The following is a 27,045-nucleotide window of genomic DNA, read 5'->3' as shown; positions in this document are numbered from 1 at the left end:
ATATGTTGGATACATTTTTCCCGCTTCCCCTTAAAAGATGGGAGTCTGTCTCAGAAGTTAAAGAAGTTCTTATTTCATGTGCATGGGGGGCGAAACACGCAGAGAAGGTCGGTGTATTTTTCGCAAAGTGATTAAATCAAAACAGTCCTTAAAAATGTTTCTGTAATCTGTCACGCTTCCCTGTGCCGATCAGATTGGCAGCGTTCCAGAATAACGCATTTCCCCTCTTCCCTGTTTGCCAAAGATAACTTCTTTTAACACCATTGGTTACTTAGTTTCATAGCGGGCATTCATGCATAACACAGTATAGAATTGCATTGCAGCTCTTGTGTCCAGCATTCTTCCATTCCAGGTCAAACCAGTTCTGAATGTCCACCTTATAAAACACTGCAGCTTCAGCAGGAGGAGGGTGTACAAAGTTTAGAGAGACCCCCCTCCCCCCCCCCCAGATACCCTTATTCTACAGGTATTAAGCAGTGCTGGACCTTCCACCGTGCACAATTCAGTAGTAAAACGCACAGAGCTGTCTAGGTGAACTGAGCTGATTAGCACTTGATGAGAAGAAAAGTTCTGTAGATTCGAGGCTCGGGAGCCGGAAATCCATTCTGTCGGTGGAAGTGCTTGCACGAAACTTGAGGATCACCCAGAACGTGCCGTAGTGTAGGATTTGGCAGGGCTGAGCTGTCTGGCATTGCCTTTGAAATTGCCAAATGCTCTCTTTAGAAAGCTGAGATGCACAACAGCCAGACCTGCCAGGCTCTGCTACTGTATGTTAATGCGTGCTTTAGTAGGAATTTCTTTAGTTGTTATATACAGTACAGTAGATATGATTTCTTTTTTTCCTAAAAGAGAAGGGCCGCTCACAGATGCTGACAGATGAACCTTGTCTTTAGCTTATTGTGTCCGGTGCACAGAGAAGAGGGTTTCTTTGGAAGAAAGTCAGAAGGAGGGGGGTACTGGGGTACAGGTACTGGTGGAGTGGTGCTGCCGGCATGGTCGAACCCTCACTGCACTGCGCCTCTGGTGGAAGTGTCTGGCTTTAACTTATAAAGTGCCTTCGGCAGAAAATCAGAAGTGCAGATGTTGTGCTGTTCTGCTCCATTTCTGAAAATAAATCTGTCAATACAAGATCACAGAATAGGGAAAAAAAAAAAGAAAACATTGCATTTTTTCTATAAAAAATACTGGAGGGCTGTAATTATACAGCATTAAACAACTGCTTTTCACTTAGCTGTCACAGAGTTGTCACAGAATCTAGCTCGAAAGTGTGTCTTCGAACACCTCTTTGTGGTACAAGATAACAGTGGAGTGAAGAGAATCACAGTAGCAGGATCCCAGAATAGAGGGCTGCGTTGTAACTTCATTCTCGCTCTTTTGAACATTTCCAAAGCGATGTGATGAAGTTTTTTTTTTATATCGTACATTCTTATGAAGTGAATCCAGGGTATAATCATGGAAAAACAGGAAAATCCCATGTACTGTACGTTGTCTATGCCAGCTCTCCTCAGGGCTGTGTCAAACCGAAAAGTTCAGGGTTCAGAAAAGTGTGCCCCGTCACTCCTCATGGGCATAGAAGCTTAATCAAACAAACCCCGGTATTAATCCTTTGTTACAGAGACCTTGGTCTATACCAGTGCTGAAAATCTGTTGTACTTTGTGCAAAATGAATCATCCTGCTGAGTAGATTTCTGATCTGCAATTCACTACCCCAGCTTTACTTGGATTTTTTTTATATAAAATTGCTTTTTTGTTCGTTTTGAATAACAGCAACTAAGCTATGCTTAAAATAAAAATGGAAAATGAGGTAGCACGGTCTTCAATCCCCATCTGTATTAGACATTGCCTGACATTTGGTTGAGTCATAAAATGCACCTAAGGCAGCGTTACTTGCATTATGGAAGAGTTTAGTTTATAATGGATCAAGTAAGGTGGATTTATTATACAGAGGGCAAATGGTTAGCTTTGGCCTTCTAAGGAAATCAACCTTTTTTAGGGAACAAATGCAGCACTTGCAGGAGAAATTACCGCCAGGCTTTATCTGTGTTCATGTGAAATGTTACATTTTTTTTTCCTTTTTTCTCTCTTCACGAGAATCGGTCGGAGAAGGGACCACAGGGTGTTGGAGCTCTGAACTGGAAGCAACGTAGCTGTCGAGATTTTCAGAGATTTTGATCGCAGGGCTGGCTAGTGCAAAAGCCGAAACAAGATTTAAAAAAAAAGTTGAGCGGTTGGTTTGGCTTTGCTCTCCCTTGTGACCGAAATAAGTCGCAGGTGACTTCAGATCCAGTGTCGGACGTGTTGTGTCTTATGAGAAAGGTCAATGGGGGTGTTTTGGTTGGTGTCCATGGCAACAAAGGGGTGGCACTGAATTGTACCTTAAGTGGATACTTGTGCAGTATGTGTCCATTTTACAGTGTTGCAGGCTGATCGATTCAGTTTTAGTGAGCCAGAACTGTACATTTGTGGTGCTTCAGGGTAATATCAATCTGTGTGTAATTGAAGTATATATACCGTACAATCTAAAGAATGCAAGAGTGCTTACTATAGCTCTTTGATGATGATAATGATGATGATGATCAGTTGCAATGATCAGCAGGTGTAGAATCGTTAGTTGTGCCAATAGTATTATTGCCTACTGTATTTCTGCAATATTATGAGGATAATAATTGAATGGATGGAGCTTCGAAAGAGATATTAGGAGCAGAATTGATCATTTGAAATGGCCAGGGGGGGACTGCATTGTCGAGGTGGGTCGATGAAACCGGCCTCTTCCCCCTGACACCCCGTTTCTGAGCAGAGCGGAAGAACAGGAACAGGGACCTGCGAAAAGCGACAGAGGGAGTCTGGAACGGGCCAGTGAGCAAGCTAATGATAACGGAGTGCCGGTATTTGCATATGCAAATCCGAATGCATCATTCTCCTAATTAACATGCAAATAGTTCATGAAATGTGTGCACAAAACATGTTTGCACAAACCGGGAGCATCTTCCTTCTTCCATATAAGAAAAACTTTAATGGAAAGGAAGTGAAGTCCATTGCTGAAATGACTACAGTATGCGGCGTGCCGCCATCATCTTCTGAAGTTAATACGCTTACTAAATATCACTGGACAGTATCTACGACGTGTGAGAAGAGTCATTGTTGTTTAAAAACCATAGAATCAATCTTATTTTACAGCTGCATAATGGAGTGGGAGTATATTGTTATTGTTAAGAGCGCTGTTGTTGCAGATGACATTCCTCTCCAAGGCCGTGCTTATATTTTTTTGATCCTTTGCCTGTGCCACAATAGGATCCGTGGCAGCATTGTAAAAGTATGCAGAATTGACTGCGTGCACAATTTAGGCTAATTTTGTTTTCCTGACTGTAAATAAATCACTTTAATCTGATTAAGACAGGAATGATTCATGTGGCGTGAAGTAGCTATTAATCCCCTCGCTGTGTGTGATGTCAGTGGTAGGTGCTGGGCAAAATGTAATCATAAAAGGAAAGACAGACAGACTCCAAGGGGCTGGATGCTGAAATTACTGTTATTAACTTTTCCTCCTGTGACATAGATTTGCGTAGACGTACAACTATTATTATTATTATTATTATTATTATTATCCATGCAGCTGACCTCTCCCTCGTCTCTGTAGCTCTCCTTTGTAACAACGGGCTTTTAAAACGCGCTACAAAACTCACACTCTGCCCCCAGCCGATCGCTTTGGGCAGATGTGCCACGGAGAGTGCCTGGTGTTGCTTTGCCTTCCAAGGGAACCTGCTGTCCCACCTCCAGTGGGCTTCAGCACCTGTGTTTAACCATAGCTGTGAAGGCAAGTGTCTGCACTAGAAAAGATCCAACAGCTGCAGAACTGTGAACCTTTTGTGATGAGTAATGCTGGATAATCAGTCATCAGAAAGTACCAAAGTCCAAAAACAGTGTCCGCTCTCCAGGTTTCTCAGTTCTGGTCCTGAAGATCCTATTGGTTCTTGGACCAGTGGTACAGTTGCTGAACAGAGCAATTACCCAAACTAGAAGGCTGCCTAATGCTTCAATTAAGAGTTCCCAGGACCAGGACTGAAAAAAGTGCTCTATAGAATGCTGCTGACACACACCTTTATAATCTTTAAAATGTCCATATGTTATACAGGGACATATGTTCATGTCCCTTTATTTCTAAACTCTGAAGCATGTTTAAGTGAAGAAAGCAATAGCTGAAATGTGTTCTACACATGCTTTGTTTGGAGATATAACACTCCAGAGGTGGAGCAACAGGGGGCAGCAGTTTAACCAACTGAGCTCTCACTGACATGCTAGTGAGTCAGCGAGTCAGTGAGTCAGTCAACCAGTGAACCTACTGTATCTCTTTGCTCTTGCATGCTTTGAATAGTTTTCCCCAGAGCGCCTTACAGAATCGTATAACAGTTGACCATTTGGGCACTGAGGGGAGGATAATAAAAACCTCCTGGTGGATAAATTTAACCTCTGGGTGTGTTAGGTTTGACGGTTGCTCCTCCTTCCAGGCAACGAGATAGGACAGTAATTATGATAAATCATAGACATCCTCTGCAAAGGCAAGGTTTGAGATCCTACCCTTCACCTCTGTATCACAGCCCTGCTAATTGCTGTTCATTAGTGTCTCCTGTTTTTCCTTCGCCCTGAGCTCTCAGGTACGTTATTGGTCTAATTAGCTAATTAGCCGCATAATTGTAGTACTTCTAACCAGGCTCCAAGGTGAGGTATAGGTAACTGTACCTTTAATGAAGTGAATGTCTTGTGTAATCAACTATAAAAGACTTTAAGAAAACCCCTGTATATGTCTAATTTAGAAAATAATTAGGTTAATTATTTAATGGACTGTCCTGTTTCTTTGGTGATGCCAAGGTGTTGTTTTGCTACTTCCAGCAATACTGGAATATATATATATAATCTGAGACATGTACTGCTTTGCTCTTATGATACCTAAACAAGTGAATTCTGCATACACTGGCCTTCAGGCACAGACTGAAGTAGTGTAGCTGGTCTTGAGTCTTGAAAAAATATTTTATTTGTTCTTGAAAATAATTCTTTTTATTTCCTCATATTTTAAGCAGTTATTTTAATTTTTCTAGCAGTGCGTGCGGTAGCGATACTGGCGTTGTCTCTTTGCATTGTCGGATCTTACACTATGTAATGTGTTGTGATCCTCCAGCTCTGATTTTCTCTATAAAACCAAGAACAGCTGTTACCAAACAGATGAGTATTGTTATATCCCTCTTTTTTCTGGTATAAAGATTTTTTGTTTTTTTAGAAATACAGAGCCACAATTACTTTCTCCTTTCTCCACAATTAAATGTATAATTATGTTTCGATACCTGGGCTGAATGCTCATTAATGAATGGTAGGAGATGCATAATTAAGCTTTCAACTATGCCATTTAGTACGGTCTTTTTTAAAATTCTGAACTGTTATAAAGCAAATCTTATTTCAAATTGCAAATTAAAATAATTGCTTTTCTTTGTTACTATAGAGGTACTGTATATACCTGTATTCCCTATCCATAGGGAGAAATATCTGATGAAATCGTTGGAATATAACTGTAACGGAGGAGTTCTTTCAGGGCCCTATGCAGACGACACAATCCGGGAATGAGTGGGGGAAAACACGAGGAAAAAAGCAAGCAGGATACGGGGATGAAAACGGGGCGTGTCCATAGTGCGTTGGTGTTCGGGGGAGGTGTGGCCGAGGCAAACAATCCTGAAATAAGTCCAAGGGGGAATCCAAGAGGAGGCGAAAGTCCAAAGCCGGGCGGGCCATCCAAGACAGATGATTAAAAACGGGAACCGGGTCGGAACCGGCAGGGGAACAGGAACTAAAACCTTAACGGGACCAGGCTCTTCCAGGTCCCGGACTCGCCTGGTACGGAAACCAGAGCAGAGCCCGGAATAGAGTGAGCGCCTGGCTTTTAAGGAGAACTGAAAAGGGGGTGAGAACAGGGAGCAGGTGCGGGAGATGAGTGGAAAACAAGGAAGGGCTGGAGCACCCTTAAGAGGAGGGGTCTACGAACGTGACAATTACATCGTATCATTATTTATCAATACGAATTTTGATACAGATCCTGAGCAGAAAAAATATTTTAAAATACTGCAAAGAATAGAAAACAGTTTAATGTAAGGAAAAAGACATAATACGGGCAGTTCACACCAGCTTAATGAAAATCTAAAGTCTTCATTTTTATATAATTAAGAGAGAAACCGTGACTTTAGTTACCAGGGTTTAATTTCAGATTGTAATGATTAACTCACGATAGGTGCTGACGTCAAGTGCTCACAAATTCAGAGAAAAAGGCTGAATCCTGAATGGCTTTACGTGTGCGAGGAACGGTTTTCAGCCTGAGCCATGTGGATTTGTTTGTCTGTCAATCCATATGAACAGGGTTTAGAGACAGACTGGTTAGCACTGAACCTCATGTCTTCTAAAATATGAACAATCGCAGACACATTAAGAAGAAGTTGACACTTAATAGTGCACTATTTTTTTTTTGCACTTACTGGCGACTGGGGCATGCTTTTCAGTGCAGTTAGGAAAGGTTAGGGGGGAAACAGCGCGAGTTATTGAATCTAGTTTTAAGCACACATGCTCAGGTTGTCGCCACACAATTCCTCTTCTTCGGCCGAGCAGGATGTCTTGAGATGGCTGTGTGTCCCAGGCCGAGCTCTAGCAAGGCCTGGTTACTCCACCTGTGGCACTGTAGGGACTCCCTCGTCACTCACAGGCAGCGTGCTGAATACATTACACTTGTTTTCTGTGCTCTTTTTATCTCTTTCTGGGTAACTGAGGGATTAATCCTGACATTTCAGTTTGGCTGTAATTTTTTTTTCTGCATAAAACGGCATGAAGCTTTATTTTTGGTTTTCTAACACATGAAATCTGTTTTTGTTTGCATATGGTAAACCTGTTGGTTTTTTTTTTATTTTCCGTTATTCATATCACTCGCATAAAGAACATTTTGCCCCCCCCCCCATTTCTGCACTTTACTGTAAATGCAGGCGGCATCACAATGACTTGGGCGGTGAGATGGAGGCTGGGACCGTTGAGTTCCCTCACGTGTGACTGTTTCTGCTTGAGACTCACTGTAATAAACAATCACAGCAGCAGCTAGTGGCCTGTTAGTGGTAGAAGTGGGAACCCCAGCAAGAAGACGCATGTCTGATCCCCACACCATAGGGTGGGTAATATGGACACAGCAGAACATGAATTGGTGAAAACCCTTCAGATTGCTTGCTGTTATTATCCTCCCAAATCACATCCACCCTTCTCCAACATTTTTCCTTTGCTTGACTGGAGTCTTTGACTTCTACTTCACAGTAAGGCATGTGAGTGCACACAGGACCCGTGGAGGTCTCGCAATGTGGTGACATTGATGCAGATAAAGTGTTGTTGGGACTCTTTGCTTTTTTGCTTATTTTTCTACTCCCTACATCCCTTCAAACTGTAATCAGACATTGAGTCTTCATTCTTTGTTAGATGAAAAGAATCCATCATTGTCTTGGGTTAAGGAGGTTTTTGTCATTGTTATTACCTATAACCTATTATTAGTATTGTTGTTGTTGTCTTTAGTAAACATTTTTCTTGCATGTAATCACTTTTAGTAAACGGACACTAATTTTGGTTGGTCCAGATTTTGTATGACCTCTGTGACCACCTCTGGTGATATACTGTAAGTGTGGTGATCTGTGGAACTTGTAAAACTCTGTCACACACACGTGCTAGATACAATCAGAAGCAGCCGTGTTTTCTTCTCGCCTGTGTGCAATCACATCAATAAAAGGCCATTCACAGATGTTCACATCTTTTAAGTGTCTATTTCCCCGCTAATTGCAGTTCACCACTTTCCAGTGGCTTTCAGAATACTTTACCACCTGATGGGCTACACGGAAACAAAAGTGTCTTTGTATGATAACCCTTCTCTGCTTTCATCTTGGCTGTGTCTGCGAAATAGCTTGACATCACTGACAATGACCTCCTGAAGCACCCTATTTTATTTGCTTATTGAAATGTAAAAACTGAATAACTGCAGGGAGATGAGACATGACTTATAATGCTGATAACTGAGATCATAACAGGTCAGGGCAACGTGCTGCTGACAGGCAATTCATTTGCCTTTCATAACTGTTGCTGATGGCTGCTGGTGTCAACATTTTTGTTCAGTTTATGGAGCAGAACAAATTCACTGGTGGGTATCGGCCAATACTGTACGTCACAATCCAGCACATCTGGAGCTTTTACTTCAACGTGTTCAGTTCCTTCTTTGTTGTGAAATATCTGGCCTGCAGAGAAAGTCAAACTGTATTCTGTGAATGACACTGGTATAACAGGAGTACATACTGTATGAAGGTTAGAAAGTCCATCTATAGTGTAGGGTGTAGATTGACTGCTGACAATGAGCTCTCAAGCTTTGTTTCGAGCACTGCTTTTTTTTACCGATATCAGAGTTTTGCAAGTCCAGGCAAAAGGTGTTGGTCTGAATCATTAGGGCCTCTCTGATAGCGTGGCAGGGGGTCCCCACATGAGCTGTAACCGTATCTTCCCCAGATAGCAGTGGCAGTAACCTCTCTCGGTTGGTCCAGGTTGGCCAGGGGCGCTCATTAACCATCTTTTTAGTAACCGGCGTCCCGACCCAGAACACGACCAAGGCTGCTACCAGTATTCTCTCGCTACAAGTCTTGTCTGAAAACCTTTATCTCCGAATTGACGTTGTAAATACTCACTGTCTTCCTAAACCGTGAGGGTCCGTGAAAAGACAACCTCCGACTGTCCTAGGAACTGCTTCTATAGGGAGCTACAGTCTCCTGGTGATTTCCCTGTGAGAATCCTCAGAATGTGGTTCTCCTAAACGGGATGACCCCACCCCTGGAAATTCACCCTTGTTTCCAGCCCCGACTTTGCTACAGGCCTTCAGCATAGTTCCGGAATGTCCACCTTTACAAACTCGAGGCAATTTGGTGCCAGGCAAGAGAGTACTATTCAGCTCATCTTGCTTACATGATCCCTTATTGCTAAGTGATTCTAAAATCTGGAACAACCTTGTCTTGAAGGATCCCATATGTCTGATTTCTACAACACAGCCTTCTTTGAGCCTCCTGATTCAAGTCCCAGAGGGATTTTCGCATATTTGTCTTTTGTAATGTCATGTCTGTATTTTTTTTTGCTATGACTCTTAATAGCCTCTTGCATCGCAAGAAAGGATTCTGAAAATCTGAAGCAGTCTCACTACAAGCAGGGATAAATCACATAGGTCCTGTGTGTCTGTAGGTTTTCATCTCTTAGTAATTTGATAATATGGGCTATGAGAAATCAAGGTAAATCGGTAGATTAGTCAGGACTAGTGGTGCTGTTTTCGGCTACATTCACTGCTGACTTTCTCTGCTGTTTGCACTTTCTGATTTTCCTTCTGATGAAAATGTAGCCATGTTGTTTAAATCAGTGCTGATAGGTCTCTCCTTTTGCAGTACTGAAAGTGGCTTTTTATCTTTACAGTTGTGTAGAGAGGAACAAACGGTGTTAATGACGAGGAACACCTGCCAAGGAGTCAGTAGATTTGATTGCAGAATGTGATGGATTACCTACAGTACAACACTTCATATAGGCTTGTCATGCAATTTGCCTGGAACTGTTTATGAAGATTCTGATCAATGTCAATGAAAGATTTCAAAATGACAAGCTTGTCTTTCGCATAACCACGCTACAGTGTGTGAACAGCAGTCAATGTTGTAATAATAGAAAACACTAGTGAAGGATTTGAGGAAATGGTTGATATGTTCATTGTACACATCCTCAATAGTGCCAATGATTTCTAAGACTTGTACATACCTGTGTAGGTTTGCATATATACTACACTTACAGTACTGTACAGTATACTGTAGTATATGATACATGGATATAATTACATATGATATACTGTATACAGTAGGTGCAAAACAACCTGAAAACATTGAACATTATTTTATCCGATTACAGTTAGTTTCTCACTTGTATTACTCTGTTCTCTTTTACGTGAATTGTTTTATGAGTTTTTAATATTTTTTCCCCCTATCTGACTGAAATGAAAATACTGTACCTACAGTATACCTATACCTACTGTATACCTAAAATAAGTACCTTACCTGATTTGGGAAATGCAGGATAGATACAGTAGATACTTTATTGATCCCGTGAGGGAAATCGCAGTGCAATAGCAGCTTAGCACAGTCAACACAGCACAGTGTAACGGAACGATACAATCATACAGCAATATAATAGAGTACATACAATACAGTACTGCATTGTATTGTTGTATTATTGTATCATTTTGTTTCACTGTGCTGTGTTGACTGTGCTAAGTCAACTCAGTGACTTTGAATCCAACTGCAAAGCATGCTGGTTCTTATAGTGTAACTTTGTTGTCTCTTGATGAAGGACTTTGGTAGGTTAAAAACAGCTTTAACACCTGCAATTTCCCATTGTAATTGGGACCACACTTTCTCCTTTACTGTGCTGTCATAGTAATGTTACATTAGTCAATGAATAAATAACTTGATCGATCACTAGCTTTACGACATACAGAGAAACAATGTTCTGAGGCCATAAGGGCAAGTTTCAAATATAGAACCATGGAGACAAATAATAATTAATTCAAGGAGATTTGCTATAACATTAGCGACAAGAGTGAATTGTAGTTAAAGCAGTGTCTCATCTTGCTAAGAAAGATGTGCCACAAGGAGTTAATAGCTCCTAGAGCAGAGCGATAAATCTTCTGACAGTCCAAACATCTGCTGGATTAAGCATCTAATGATATTTGCCGACAGAATGAAAAATATTGCAGAGTCAAACGATAATAAATGTAATTTCCTGTCTCCCTGCAGAGCATATATTAATTTGCTATTCTGTAGCTCCTTTGAGGTAGGCAGGTCTCTGCGTGCATAATAATGAGGTCAGCTTTGGGATAGGTGGGGGGCATCGCGCTGAAATCCGGTGCTGTGCACTTGACTCCCTGCCTCCTTGCCGAGGATGCAGCGGCAGTGAAGAACACAACAATAACAGGGTGACACAAACCTGTCTCCAGTAAAACGAAGGCTTCACCTGTGACAGGCTGCCCCCGAGTCAGCAGTTCGTCGCCTGCCTCGACTATAGACCCCATGAGCTTATCTGGAGTGCTGCAACCTGAAAATAAATTAAAGCGTGCCTCCCATTTCTTCTCAGGATAATCATTGGCTTTGAGCACTTAATTTCCTCCGGAATTTATTTTACAAGAGTTACGGTATCTTTAAAAGCATGCTATTGCGATGAATTCTGAATATTAATTCCATCACGCAGTTTCACAATATGCACTTTATACATACAGTATATGCAATATTTTGTCCATTTGTGTATGTAGTGTGTGTCTGTATGCGTGTACTGTATATAGATAGATGTACAGTATGCATGTGTCATAATGCATGCATATATGGTACATAACTGTATGTACAGTATAGTATGTGTGTATGTATCCATGTGCCACAATCCATCTCCAGGACAAGAAAGCTGAAATTAAGGGATTAACATCATACTGGGATGTAACACTCTGTGTACAATCATCTGCTTGGTATGTTGCCAGCCAACACATCATTTTCCTGGGTCATGTGCAATTATGTCCACCTCAGTTATTTCTACACTAAAGCATATAGGGTGGAATCAAATAAAAGCCTTTAGAGCTGCAAAAATAACCCTCTCTCTACTAATGGAAAATGAAATTGCCTTTTTTTTCCCCCAGTAATCAAAACCCATAGACGTGTGGGATGCTGTCCATCTGAGTGTCTTGATCACCTACCGTGACCAATGGAATATAGTGTAGGATTCAGTTCAACATAGACACTCTCTGTTGAGAGCTCTGGCAGTACTGTTGTGTGGCTCTGGCAGGGATTGGTCTTTATTTAGGTGAAGGAAAAGTCTGACAGCTGAAATTGTGTGATTTCTCCAATGGCCAAAGGTTTCCATTATGAATGTCTTTTTCCTAGCAAAACATTTTTGGCAAACAGCATTTGCTGTGTGGAAGGGTACAGTATATAAAGCATGCAGAAATGACCTGTGCTTTAGATCTGATCTCTGAGAGAACAGTGGTGTCTCTTGGCTAAACTCTTCAGAAAGTCTTTCAGAAATAAATGCGGCTCTAAACTACTGTACACTGATGTGCACTGGGACTTCTTGCATTCCTAGTTTAAAAGTGGCTTATCCTTACTTTCTCCTTCAGAAATACTACACTATTATGTTAGTGCAATAACCCCATGCTACACAGTACTTGCTACTGTACATTGTTTTTGTCTTTATTCATATTGAGGCCAGGGTTTAAGCTATAAAGGGACATAATATGAAAAATCTTCAGGAAATCGGTAAATAACAAGTGAAAATTAATGGCTGCAGTAAAAACCATCAGTGGAAAATGCTGAGTCTCTGAAATGATGGGTGAAGTGTTTATCCAAGGAAACTGCAACTAAGAACAATGCAATGAATAATGTAATTAAGAAAGTAACAGTGCTTCCTACAAAATTACTGTTCATTAGATTATTCTCTGAATCATGAAGACAGCAGATTTGAAAAGGCACTTAGCATACAGTCGAGTGCACTGAATATGTGCATGTATACGTGTTAGCATACAGTACATGTTATTATTATTGCCTTTTAAATGGTTTATTTCAAACATGCTGAACCTAGATTCTATCCAGGACTATTTAAGGTGTTTTCTTCAAAGATGAGACAAAGAGTCTTCTAAGCACATACAGTACCATCCCTTCCAGCTTCTTAATTCATAAGAAATCTAATAAGGGCTGTATCAGTTTTTATATACAGTATGTTTTATTTTCTGCTGAACACCAACAATAAAAGCAGGTTCATATAACCATTGTGTCTATAATTTGAAAAAGGAAAATTTCGCCCAAAAACTTTTTTACGATAATAAATCATGCCGAAGCACGTTTTACAAAGAATCAAAGGTTTGCCTTGAGAAATGAATAATGGTTACAGGCAAGAGGAAACATTTTGACCTGTTTAGTGCCTTTTGTTCCTCAGAAACTGATGTAATTAATCCACGGATCTCATTCAGGCATTTCTGGAATTGAACCAGATAAGCTTCAGCTTGTTCCACACTCCCACAAGCCTGTCGCTAAATAAGTGCCTCCTGTTCTTGGTTTTAAATACTTCAGTATTTCCCACTTGCGCCCTTGGGTTTGTGATTCAGTGTTGAGTCTGAACATGTCCACTGTGTTGACTTTGTCAGTGCCTTTGAGGATTTTGAATATTTGAATCGGTGTCCTTTGTAGTCTTCTCTGTTCACGACTTCAAAGCCTTGGTTCCTTTAACCTGTCACTGTAGAACATTCCTTTGAGTCTGGGAATGCATCGGGTCACTCTTCTCTGGGCGGATTCCAGAGTAACTAACTTCTTATATCATTTTTGTACGCTGTCTAACAAGTGCATTGATCAATTGTCATAAAATATCCCTTGATTTAAATTCTACACTCATATTATTTTGGTCTTGTATACATTGAATCCTAACATTCTCTGCTTTTATTTGTATATACATAATATCGGTGCAGTATCAATTGATTAATGTCCTATTCCTTATTCACAGGATATTCCTAAGATTTTGAGGATTGTCACAACAAATACTTCAAAAAACGAGACCATGAAGAGAGGGGACACAGGACTCACAACCTGCCAAACACAAGAGGTATGATTCTGACAGTACTTAACACAAGACATGGTCATCAATTACCATCCTTGGCAAATACTGGGTTTATTTGACCTGGTGCACTAATCCAAAGCTAGTTTACATTCGTACTCATTTATTCAGCAGAGCATTTTACTGGAACAATCTAAATTAAGCACTTTTCTCTAGGGGACAAAAGCAGTGCTTCACATAAGATTCGAACCCACAGCCATATAGTTACGAATCCAGAACCCTCACATCTACTGTGTGCTGCTGCTGAATGGTTCAGAAGGTCTTCTAGGTATATATTTATCTTGGCAATAGTTCTGTGTAAATCTATGACAAAGCTCAATTCAATTATTAATTGCCAAACTAGCTAGCTTGTAGATGAGAATCTCTTTTGGTTTTCAAAAACCATGTTTGACATGGAACGGTACCTTCAAAAAGTGAAGCGATAACTGTCGCAGAAATACTGTCTAGTCTTATTTTCTCACTACCTCATGCAGGGGTCTCCAACCCTGGTCCTGGAGAGCCCCCAGTCCATGTCATACAATAGGTTGCCCTAAATCACCTGTTATTTAAACATTAGTAGTACATGTTAAAGTAAGGTCACAGTAAAGGGATCACTGATCCTTGAAGGCTAATGGATATTCTGATTTTTGTTCTAATTGATCTCTAAATTGCCTAATTGAATGTGCCTCCTGTTAAATTGATCATAGGTAAATTGGTCCATGCCTAAATGCCTACTGTATGTAACCTGCTGGACTGAGACTCTCCAGGACCAGGACTCAAGACCTGTGACATAATGAATAACACATCTTGGTTCAGTGTTTATGAAAGGTAGGAATTAGGGTCCCTGATGAACGAGTCCATCACAAACAGATTGAACAGTGAAGTATGCTACTGTATATCCATCACTTCACTGAGTGTACTAGCTGTTGGACAATCTGATACTACTTCATGGAAAAAAACTGAAATAACTTCATATTTCAATATGAAAGAAAAAATACAGATAATATCTGGTGCTGCTGTTATTTAAAACCTTTCCTCTGAAGTGATTTTTCCAGCTTAGTTTCCTGAGTCACCCACTCCTCCACACAATTTTCATTCAGTTTCCTTTCACCTAAAAGAAAATCCACAGATTAGAAGTCTGGTTTGACATTCTGAGAGTGGGGGTGACAAAGATTAATCCAGCCCTTTTGAGTGCTTACTGAATAGACAGAGAGAAAGACTTTACAATCCAAATGGTTTTCGAGATCTTTTTATACCACAGAAATTTCAATTCCTCCGACCTCAGTTAATGACAGACACCAAGTAATAGAGGAAAATATTCCATTATGTTTTCAGCGCTCTGTTGCAAAGCGTTCAGATTGCTACAAGGGCAGAAAAAAGAGCAAACCTCACGCAACGCTAGGCTCCTTGCAAAGGGCTGGTGTGGCATTATTCTTAACGAAATGTCTTCTTCAAAAGTTGACATTTTTCACATAAATGAGAGAGATGGGAGATAAAAACATCCCCCTGAAGCAAAGAAAAAAGCAGGTTTGTCCGATAATTAAACTCGCGGCTCATTTTTACCTTCTTTAACCCTGGAAAATGAACCCCTAGAAAAAATGGGTTCCATTTTGTTTTGCATGTACAGTATTTCCTGCCCCTGGTAATGGGGAGGAGACTGGTGGACAGGGAGATGAAATCAAGGAAACAGGAAGATCATGTAGAGCTACAGTAAATGACTTCCAAACTCATAGTAAAGGTGCTTTTTATTCCTTGATCTCTCGCTAGGCTAACTGGTATTTAGCCTATTAATTGCTTGACTCTGGTGCAACTTAAACTCCTTAGCAGTTTGCTGAAAACGATGCTTTATTTTTCTGTGGCGGTATATACTGTATTTTTATGTTGTTTCAATTTGCGTGCCGCACATTAACCCATTGAATGAAACAACGGATCAGTGCTAAGTGAGACTCAGAACGTGTCCGAACATGAGTTGGAGTCACGTTTTTTGTATAGGATTGCAACTCTGAGCTGGGCTCAAGGTGACCCGTGGTGAGGTTAGTATGAAGTTTGCCTGTCACAATGTGCTATATTGTACATTTATTGTAGTTTTATAAGTATCTTTTAGATCCATGAGAATGAAACAATGCCATCTGAAAAAAACAAACAAACCATGAAACTGCCAAACTATTGAGTGTTTATTGATTAAGCAATTAACGATTGGCAAGTGAACTCTTTTGGTCAGGAAGGTGCAGACTCCAATGTTTATGCGTACCGTATGTTCGGATTCGCGTGTTTAACACAGTCGCTGCTCTGCTGATTTAGTTTTAGACAGGGAGAACTAAAAAGAGCACTTTGCTTCAAGGGCACCTGCTCCTATCTCATCCCTAAGGGGACTCGTGTTTAGGAGTGTTCTCAATCGCTGAGATTAAAGATCATCAATCATGCAGGAGCTGGAGTGATCCTGAGAGCCCACGGTTCCCATACTTGCCAGCTGTGAATTATTGAAGAATTCTTTCTTGTTAAGGCCAGCGACTCCTCCTCCTCCTTGTTCCTCTCCATGTTATCTGCATGTGCTCATTGCTGCCTTTGTTACAGCATAGCCAAGCACGCTGGGAGATGCACGTGAACTCGGGTTTTTCAAATCCCATCCGAATACCCAGACCAGCCTGTATCCTGGTCCCCTGTAACGTCCATTTCTGATGTCTAAAGATGGTTCAAGTTTGAAGTGAATCCGCACCAGTTCTGACTCTTGGCAGGGCTGCAGATACCCTGGGTATCTCCAAACAGAGAGATGAATGATGCAGAGGGAGGCCAAACACATCCCATTCTTAACTGGAACTGGAACGGTTTCTTTAAACGCATTAGATGCAATCTCACACCAGCGATTGCAATCACACTAAAATAAGCACAGAGGGCACAGACTGCCACAAGGTTTTAATTAAGTGTCAAAGCTGAGGGGTCCTTAGGGAAGGGACGAAAGTGAAGGATTTTAATGGAAGGTGTTCCTTGACATGAGGTTATTAATAATATTAATAATAATGCAGGAAGGGAACCTGGGCAAGATGGAGATGCTTGCTGTCTCTAAGGAAGGGCATTTAGACTTCCAGTCATCCTCTAATGAAAATGTGTCAGAAGTACTTTCTTGTTCTTTTTTTTTTTCTCATTTCCTCTACGGGAGTTCCCACTGCTGGAGAAAATAGCAATTCATTATTTTCCTCACCTAAATGGGACTTATGAGTTCAAATTGAATTAGGCTCTGAGTTCGTCACTCCGCCCTGGCGTCTGTCCTATTCATGAATAGGCTGCAGTTAGATTTAACTCTTTGGTTGCAACGCATCTAACCGGGACATTTTACCAGGTGAAAATCCATAGCTGGGAGTGAGGTTTCCTGTTGCTGCACTCAGTGTCAAAGTACGGTATTACAGCACAATATACGTGAAATAGTCCTTTCATAAGAAATTATAGCTCATAATTTAAACTCTGAAATTCCTGCTGAGAATTGTTGAATGTGCAGAATGACATTACACTGATCTTCATAAAGGATACAGCCCTGTAAACCGCAGCTATCCCACATTGCACACTTTAATAAAGTATCATTTTGCATGTAAACGGGAAATGTATGGTTAAGCATTGACAGTGATGCTTTCTTTTAAAAGGCACGTGAAATGCACAGTCAGACCATCATCAAAATGATATTGACTGAAAACGGCCGCGCTGATTTGCCATTAAACCTTCTTATACTGGCTTCACGGAGAGCTCTCAGTCCTGCTATTGCTCCTTCTCCCTCATTGCTGCATTAGCAATATTCTGTACTTTGCAGACTGAAGCACAAACGAGCTCATCAGCATTTTGTTGTAAGGCAGTGAACTCAGACGGAAATCGCTAGAAATCATTTTAATCACCCCCACCCCCACCCCCCCCATGCTATCTGAAGCCTCACTTTGCTCATTCTGTATAAATTCACTTCTGTCCAGAAATCAAATGTGTTTCTTGTGAAAATCCCTCGGTCCAATTTAAGTGGGTTGGACCCAAGCTTCTCAAGTATGAGCACAAATTCCTTTGCTCACAACTTTTTCCCTGCCAGACTTTGGAGCGGTTCATATCTGCACTAAGCTTGAAAACTTAAAAGACAGAATTAAGATGAAGCTGCTTGAAAGCAGAGATCTGTCTTTTTATTTTGGAGATGAAGGGACTAGACAAGGTGATGCATATGCAACTTCAGTATCAATCTGCAGCAGCACATTTGAACTCTACCGAGGGGAAATGATGGCTGATTATTTGATTCAAGGAGGAATTACAAAACATCAAAAGAAAACTCCTGTAATGCTCTAGTGATTATTGGAATATATTAATAAGATAAGAAAACATTTGTTTTTTGATTGAAGTTGGACTTCAATTTGAGGCTGCACAGTCAAATCTGTTTCAAATTTTGTTTAAAATAAATATATCAGCAAAGACTATGTGTCTTTATTAGAGATTTATTTTATTAGAGTAAACTAGAACTTTTATATTTTTTCCTCAAACTTACCTAATGCATATTAAAAGACGTACTGTACAGAGAAGTGGATGTTTATACAAGTCTGGAATGTACATTCTGAATAATATTGCCTGAATAACAACTTGTGGAAAACCTGAACTTCTGAACCTACTGTAGCAAATTGAATCACAGGCTCTACCACAGAAAGAGAGAGTTCTCTCAAGAATGATGTCTTTCAAATACCTTCAAGTGTAAACTAGCTTTGGCGCAAAAAGACATAGAAAATGGTTTTCTCCAAGCTAAATTATTATTGTGCCTTCCTGTAGTCAGCAAATGCTCTGTGAGCATTTAGTAATTTTCTAGTATTATGTAAAACTCAATAGCTACTCATTACCAATTACCATTCACCACTGCTGTTTGGAGAAATAGATCCCAGAGGAGCAGCTATGAATGAAGAGCTCTCTGAGAGAAGTCATAATCAACTAGCAGGCCTTACATTTCAATTTAAACTGCCACACTCTGGAGTCCTCGCCTGTGCCCCCTCGCAGTGCTCTGATCCTGCCCACATACTGTATTTCTGCGTAAAAATACGGTCATGGATTACAGCTGTCGCTGTAGTGACAAGCACTCTCGGAACACCGAGACGCGGAAATTGGCAGCTTTCACCTCTAAAAATTTCCCTCGGCAAACCACCCCCAAACCTGAAGGGTCTCCAAGCACGTTGGGGCTTGCGGACTCTGAGGACACGCAGTGCCCGTCCCTACGGGGCACATAACTGAAAAAGCAGGACCGCAGCTCCACTGGAGTTCAACACCGCCTGGGTTTCAAGAGGTGTCATCACTTCTGTCACAATGAGCCTTGTTACACTACCTCAGCACCTTAGTACATTATGCACATTACTTGTTTTCACTCAATTTCTGCTAAAGTCCCACTTTCCTATGGTACAGTAGATAAGGGCACACATCTGACAGTGTTTCAGCGTCTCTGACCTCGGTTCGCTGGCTGAATGTTTGACACCCAGGAAGGCTTGCTTCTTTGAGCTGTCTGGTCACATCATGCCTCCTCTGGCAAGTCTTCACTTTTTTACCATGCGGTCTCATTTAAGCTTCTGACTCACAGTGACCTCACGGCGCTTCTCAGCCCCGGCCCCAGACAACCCTCCTGTCTTCTGATTTTTCTTCCAACCAAGCTCATAATTGCTGAGACTTGTAATTGAATGTCTTGCTTGAATAGAATTTGATTAGAGCTTTTTAACCTGTTTCCGCAGTCAGCCGTTGGTTACACAGCTACTTTGCTGCAGGTCTGGTGTTGGGGAAAAAAAAAGAGCAAGGAGAACTCTCATCTCAACGTCTGGTTTTTCCTCAACCTGTTTATTTAGGTGTCTGCTTCTTTATTTCTAACTAAACTGCTCTTGATAGGTGACCTTATAGTCAGGCAAAGGTGTAATGATACTGTATCAGCACTTCCATCTAAAAAAGCAGCAAAGTTGTGCAGAGGTCCAAATACCTGAAAAGGGGGAGGTTGTGAAAATATCTTTCAGGAATTTCAGGGTTGATCATAAATACTTAAAGGGAAACTGCAGCCCCAATCTCTCAGACTGGTTATTAAATCTTGTTAACAAAATAAATTCTTTGACTTTATAGAGAAATTGTATAAATTTTGAATTAAGCACAAAATCATGAACTTTGTGATAGTACTATACTAGTACTATACGTCACCCTGTTGTCGCAAACTCACTTTTCAGTTCCCACGAATGGTGACGTGATGCGGCCCTTCCTGCTCACTAGTCACTGTAATGACTGTAATGAATAAGTACAGGTTGTACAGCAGACATTTCACCGCAGAAATGTTCCAACATGTTCTCCATGCAGCGTTTACAAGTAAGTTCCATTTATCAGCAAAACCATCTCAAAGTCAAGAGCAATATTTCTACTGGGTTACAATTGTGTCAAAGCGTACAATGTAATAGGGGTGTAACACGTCACCAGACGTTTTGTTACCTCGTGCTGAGTCACAGATCATGGCTCTGCACATACCTGGAAATTGTATCTATTTTGTAATGTAAATTGAAGGTTTTACAAGTGACTGTGTACATTTCACTTTTATTGTGTTTTGAAAATGCACTCATCAATGCTAATTCCTTCTAACCCCTAAATTCAAAAATAGCTTAGCAGTTCCACTTTAAGTCTCACCAATTTCTTAAGAGTTGAAAGGACAATCAGATGGAGTTATATTGGCTCAATGGATTAAAAGTTCAGATGGAACACAAACCAGAAGACACTGGAGTCCTCCAGGACTGGTGCTGAGAACCACTGGATTCATTTCAGGTTTCCCATCCAAGAGCTGCTGTGCAGTATGTTTTCTAGATCTCTCTAATAATCCAGCTTCTTAAGAACAAAGAAGGGCTTCAAATTGTCCTAGTAAGAAAACAGTGAGTTCAATTAGGCAATTAAGAATTCAGGTGAATGGAAAAGCAGAAGGGTACTCCAGGACTGAAATTGTGATCCTCAGAACTATTGACATTTCTTGTCTATGAAAGTGTCAGTACTGTGACTGAAGACAGGCAACACCTCAGACAGGTCAGAAGGCAGGCAATTATGAGAACTGCCGAATTGTGTATGGCTAACCTGTAGCTACTGTGAAGTACCGAGATAAATGTGGAATTTTCTCAGCTTAATCTGAAAGTGGTTTAGAGGCTTTTTTGTTTAACATTTACTCTATTTTCAATTACCTCTTCAGACAATAAATTTCATTCTAAATGTCATGCATTTATTAGTTTAAAGTTAGCGACCTACTTAGGCACGTACTGCATTATGTAATGGTGGGTTTTTCGATGAAATAAGGAAACTGTTGTGTGTTTAAGCGCAAGTGCTCTGTGTGATCTAAAAATCGAATACACACATCTTGCGCCCACAGCATGCATTAATGAAGAAGGCGGTGCATTTCACCATTTGCTTGTCAATGTGTCTATTACATTTCTCCTGAATTCAGCTTTTTTCTTTCTTAAACAACATTCAGAAAATGGAATATGACCAATGTGAACGTCTATGCTGAAATTTAGGAACTAAAAACTGAGAAAATATTTGGGGATGCTAAACGCTAATACTATACTTCTATATGACTACATTACATGACTGTATTGGAATTATCTCCTGCTTAAATGTTGCCAAGCGGCATTTTTCCAAAAAATGTTAATATTATTACAGGAGAAATAATGCAATAATCCATCCATTTTTCAACCACTTCTTGCAATTCAGTATCACATAGCTGGAGCCTGTTCTAGCAAGCCAAGAGGGCCAGGGTGGGGTACACCTTGCTCATATTTGCCGGTTACCAGTATAACACAAAAAAGTGTTGCTCCGAAATAAAGAAACAGGGTGGACAGACACACAGGCGCATACCGGAGCTAATATCATAGGAGAAGCCAATTAACCTACCAGTATGTTTTTGGATTGTGGAATTACAGCAGAGGAAACACATGCAAACAAAAGGGAGAACATACACACAGATAGTACCCCAGGTCCAAAATTGAACCAAGGGCCCTAATGCTCTGAGGCAACAACACTGACCACTTCTCTACCATGCTGCTCAATGTCAATAATAATGGTTATTATTATCCATTCATCCATCCATTTTGTACCCGGTCTATCCAATTCAGGGTCAGAATTGAACCAGAGCCTGTCCCGGCAAGCAGCAGGCACAAGGCAAGATACACCCTGGATGGGATGCCAGTCCATCACAGAGCACGCACACTCACCCTAGTGCCCATTTTCCCAGAATCCAATTAACCTACCAGCATGGCTTTGGATGGTTGGAGGAATCCAGAGCACCCAGAGCAAACCCACACGAACATGGGGATAATATACAGACCCCTCGCAGATAGGACCCATTATTATTATTATTATCAATAGTCATGTTATTTACCAAACCGCTTTATACCACACGGTGTCGCGGGAAGCCTGAGCTACACCACGGCAAGCAACGAGCGCAAGGCAGGGTACACCCTGGACAGGATGCCAGTCTATCGCAGGGCAAGTGCGAGCCAATCACACATGGGGACAATTTGGAGGCCGTGGTAAAGGCTGAGGGAGGAAATTTGGCCTGGATATCGGGATAACTCCTTACTATTATCGAGACATGCCAGGGATCTTTAATGACCACAGAGAGTCAGGATCTTGGTTTTACTTCTCATCCGCAGGACAGTGCCTTTTTACAGTATAGTGTCCCCATCACTATACTGGGGCATTAGGACCCACACAGACCGCAGGGTGAGCGCCCCCTGCTGGCCCCACTAACACCTCTTCCAGCAGCAACCATAGCTTCCCAGGAGGTCTCTCATCCAGGTACTGACCAGGCTCACACTGCTGAGCTCCAGTGGGGCTGCCAGTTGAGAGTTGCAGGGTGATATGGCTGCAGGCTTATTATCAATAGTACTGAAAGATTTATTTCTAATATTGTTTTTGTCTACAGGTTGGCACCACCTGCTTCAAAAACCAAACTGAAAATTTGTCATTGGAGAAAAAAACAGTTGACCCGAATTCCTATAATCAGGTAATTTGTTTTATTTTATCTGACACACTAACAGCTCAGCCTCCTGTGGCTGTGGAGAGGCATGCAAACTTGTAGTGCTGTTGTTAAGAATCTGTGACTCGCAGGGTGAAAAGCACATGGCTCTCACATTGTCTGATGCAGAAGAGCTCATTCAGCATCATTATTGACATTAGGATTGCTGTAGGCACCTCATATCCAACAATTCCAACCAGGAGCAACCCCGCAAGGGGAATCGTTGCCAATTCCCAGTATAGCACAGAAAAATGAAATGTTGCTCCACGATAAGGAAAAGTAAAGGAAATACCAGCTTCTATTGTCAGCTCTCCTACTGCAGAGATACAGCAAATAGGTTCCAGCCTTAGTTATTGTCATGCAAAAGTGTACAAGCTACTAGAGTGTAGCCCACGATCTAGCAATTACTGTGCTTCCTGGCTCTAGGGGGTGTGCCAAAGGGAGAAAGAGACTGTTCGTTTTGTGTTTCATCAAATACCTCACTCCTTAATTAGCAAGCTGCAACAAGGTTCCCTACTGTCAGAAGAACACCTCTAGTAAAAGATAACAGGGATAGCTAGACACAACTGTCAGTTGTTTATGGGCCTTGATAATGAAAAAGAAAGTTAGCATTTAACTTTTAATCACTTCTGGATTTCGGATCTCAGGTATTTATTTTCAGACTGGGGAGTAAAAAGTGCGTTCAGCTTGCCGGGTGAATGAGTAATACTGTATGTAGTATAATTCTTCACATGGCACTGCAGTGGCATAAGCTAACGGTAATTTATTCGCCCTCAGTAACGGGGAACCAAATTTACCCCCAGCAGCTATGGTTAAGGGTAGGGCCAAAAATAGTCTGTGTGCTGAGACAACGAAGTGACTGCATGTTTGTATTGTGTTATTGTAAAATTATTTGGATTCCTAATGGCTATGAAATTCGCTGCTTGGTCCAACACTCTCATTCAGAGGCCTTTTCTTCCATTGATAGAAAGTGTTATTGAAGAAATATTTTCCCAGGCTCTTCACTGAAGCAGGCCTCGCTAGTTTTTGCTTTCAGTAGCCAGCTGGGCTCTTAAAAATGATGTGTACAGTCTCTGCTTGACATTGGAGCTCATTGCTCTGCTTAATCTATCCGTTTGAGCCATTGAACTGCACATGTCTTTGAGTTACAGTGCTGTATTTGCACTAAGTTACCTTTTGAAAACGGAGCAGCCTGCATTTCTCTTTTAATTGTGGTCAAGGCAGATAACTAAGACTAATCCTTAGAAAGCAGCATGAGCATCACAGTTTCTTCAACTCTTGACTCTTGTTAAAAACATGTCAACATTTTTTAATTGAACCACGCACTAACTGAACGTGGGAATCGGAAATTAAACCGTTCCGTAACACAAGTTGTTCATTTTAATAAGACAAGGCTTTCGCTCTAAAAGATCGCAAGTCTACTGCACACGCAGAAAAATGTATTCGCTGACAACTAAACCAGAGTGGAAACATAATTAAAACTGTAGCACCGTAGTGAAAGATGTTCATCTGAGCCTATTCTTTTCTGTGGAGTACAGAATTAATTTAAAACAAAAACACAAGATTTGTTTCACAATATACTTCAGGCATATGTTATTTGCGTTGTTTGAATTGCAGCAATTTACCTAAATCCTTATTAACACAAAGTGCTCTGACACTGACTGCTACAGCAAGTCAATTTGCACTGACGTTGAAGTCAGTCACATACAATAGATATGTTAAGAACCTGAAAATGATCTGCAAGACAATTATTATTATTATTATTATTATTATTATTCCCAAATATGTGATACATCATTTTGGAAATACTTTATTTGAAGGAATTATGACCCCAATAACATTTTTTAAATACTTTCTTTTTGATCCACTTCATCTTTAAGCTGTTCTAGCAATTTACGGGAGAATTACAGTCATTTATTGATGTCATTGATTGATGGCAACTTACCGCAAACCAAACTCATTCATGCTCATCCCTGTGCTGTTGAATATCATCAGGTGACGTTTCACTTTGATCCTGACAGCGTCACTGTATTCTACATGGTAACGTACTGAAGCTGATTTCGATCTTTTGGGTTTTAATAACCATCTCACGAAAATAGTAAGATCTCAAACGATCATCAAAAGCAAATAAAAAACAATTCATTAAAAAACTCGAACACTGGGCGTTATGCATGTAAAAACATGTGATTTACCTGTCTTCATTTCCCAGTCTCTGTTCCCTGTACTGACATTTAATAACAACGTAGAAACACATACTAGCTATGGTGGGGGAAACAGGAGGAACCGAGCATTGTGCCCTGTGGACTCCAGATTCAAAACACCTTGAGAAGATGCAGACAAACCCCACACATGTGATTGTGAGAGTGAGAACTTTTATTCTCCTTTTTCTTCTGGACTTGAGCCTCTTGACTGCCAAGTCAGGACTCCCTCACGATATGCATTGCTGGTGGTGGACCGGTGGCAATGTATTGGGGTTTAGGGGTCTAGAGTCCTGTTGTAATGTCTAGTGGTGTTAATTCCACCTGAAGCAGGGGCTGTGGGATGTAAGATGAACCTTACATACACTGGTCAAGGCAGCTGAGCCGGTAGCACACAGACGGGGAAGCAGAGCAAGCAGTATAGTTACAGAGAAGATGTACAGTAAGCAGCATTCTGAAGTGGGCGGAGCTGTGCTGAGCACACAGGGAGATGTGGTGCTGTAGCAAGTTAGAGAATCAGGAAGTTAGCACAGTTAGGAACAAAGCTGAGTTTGTAAGTGTGTAGACAGTACAAGCACAGAAAACACTCCAAGAGGCATGGTCAGAGCGAAACAAGGGTGAGGTCCAGGTAGCAAAGCACAAGGGAGAATCTGATGGTGTTGTCATAGTATACAAGACAGGGTCAAAGAAGAGTAGCACCGAGAAGTAACAAGCCAAGAGCTGGTCGGGGAACAAAGTTGAAAACACAAGCTGAGGCCAGGATTCCAAACAAAGCATAGCTACTGTAGGGAACAAAGCTAGAGAAACACAGGAATGATGACCCAAAGCGCTCAGAGGTGAAACTCTATAACAGAGCCCTGCACAGTGTCAGAGCAGCCCTTAAATATCCTGAACCACCTGAAGTGGACAAGCTCAGAAATTGCCAGGTGGTCTATGTCTCCTGTCAGATAGGTATCTATGGCAACCAGCGCCGAGTGACAGTTAGGGGCAGCAATCAATGCTAGCTCATCCTGTAGTGCACCTTTGAGAACGAGCTGGACACCTCTATCAATGTTTTAGAGAGCAGTGACTGTTTGTCTTTCTTTTCTAAACTGTAATTATAAACTCCAATAAGCATTTAAATACACAAAAGAGGGAGCACTTTAATGTTTTGAATATAAATTATACATATAAATTTGTGAGTTATTTTCAAGAAGGGTAAAGAAATAAATGATTCCTTTCTCTTACTTCTGAAACTTGCAACAGAAACCCCATGACGTCTCCCAGGACAAGAATGAAGTCTTAAAGTCAACGGAAGACGACAAGAGAAAGCTGGACAACAGTGACGTCATAAAGTCAGAGGACGGCATATGACTGAAAGGACAAAAAGTAACAATTCACGTGTAAATATTCCGAGGACTTGCGTTTGAGCTTTCTGTATGCTATAATGTCATTTTTGTTCTGATCAATATCAAGGCATGCCCCCACCCCTACCGCACACTTCTACAGGGACACAAAATCACTTCTCCAAACAGGAGCCCCCTTGTGAATTGAAATATATTGTAGAGGCATGCATTAGATCTCTGTTTTTGATTCTGTTGACATCTTTCCATAAACAGCTAAATAAGTCAGAGTCAAACTATTTTTTTTCCTTCAGTGCCAGAATATAACTTCATAATTGGATGCCAAATGTTTGAAACTGATTTGACCTGTGACGCCCAATGATTTGCATTGATTTTCCTCTGCTGGTAGGCCCTTTACATTACAAAATCCAAAACAAAAAGAAAATCGAAAATGAATATTTCATGTCACGTATGCAGTGTGGCATTGTGCTGCACTTCTCTCTAATTAGATCCCACTGGGAAAGCTAGAAAATTCTGCAGTAGGAGAAGAACATATAAAAAAGGTGAATACTTATGCCTTTAATTCTTGCCTCTATGTACTGTAGAGTCTTAGTTTTTAATTGAACAATTACATGAATTACACATACAGGCAAACATTAATGTATAAACATTTCCTTTATTCAACTATACTACAATATACTATAGTAAAAGCAAAAAAACACGAATTAAAGAACAGAGAAATCAAGAAAATAAAGCATTCTACAGCTCTGAGAGCTGACCTAGTGCATGCTATAAACTAGAGGTCTCCACT

The 27,045-nt window shown here is 40.9% G+C and overlaps 1 protein-coding gene across 1 annotated transcript in view; it reads left to right on the top strand.

Moving 5' to 3' along the window:
• luzp2 (leucine zipper protein 2) overlaps positions 1-26,679 on the top strand; it is a 139,204-nt gene extending 112,525 nt beyond the window's left edge. Inside the window, exons 10-12 of the mRNA XM_088934826.1 lie at positions 13,606-13,704; positions 22,622-22,702; positions 26,158-26,679. Of these exons, the coding sequence (XP_088790952.1) occupies positions 13,606-13,704; positions 22,622-22,702; positions 26,158-26,265 (288 nt within the window). The 3' untranslated portion in view covers positions 26,266-26,679. The remainder of the gene's footprint in view (positions 1-13,605; positions 13,705-22,621; positions 22,703-26,157) is intronic.
• Positions 26,680-27,045: the final 366 nt, after the last annotated feature.

This window comes from Atractosteus spatula, chromosome 16 (assembly GCF_055471065.1).
Source record: "Atractosteus spatula isolate fAtrSpa1 chromosome 16, fAtrSpa1.hap1, whole genome shotgun sequence".
NCBI classification, from domain to species: domain Eukaryota; kingdom Metazoa; phylum Chordata; class Actinopteri; order Semionotiformes; family Lepisosteidae; genus Atractosteus; species Atractosteus spatula.
Note: the sequence above shows the minus strand (reverse complement) of the source record. Positions and strands in the feature narration are given on the sequence as shown.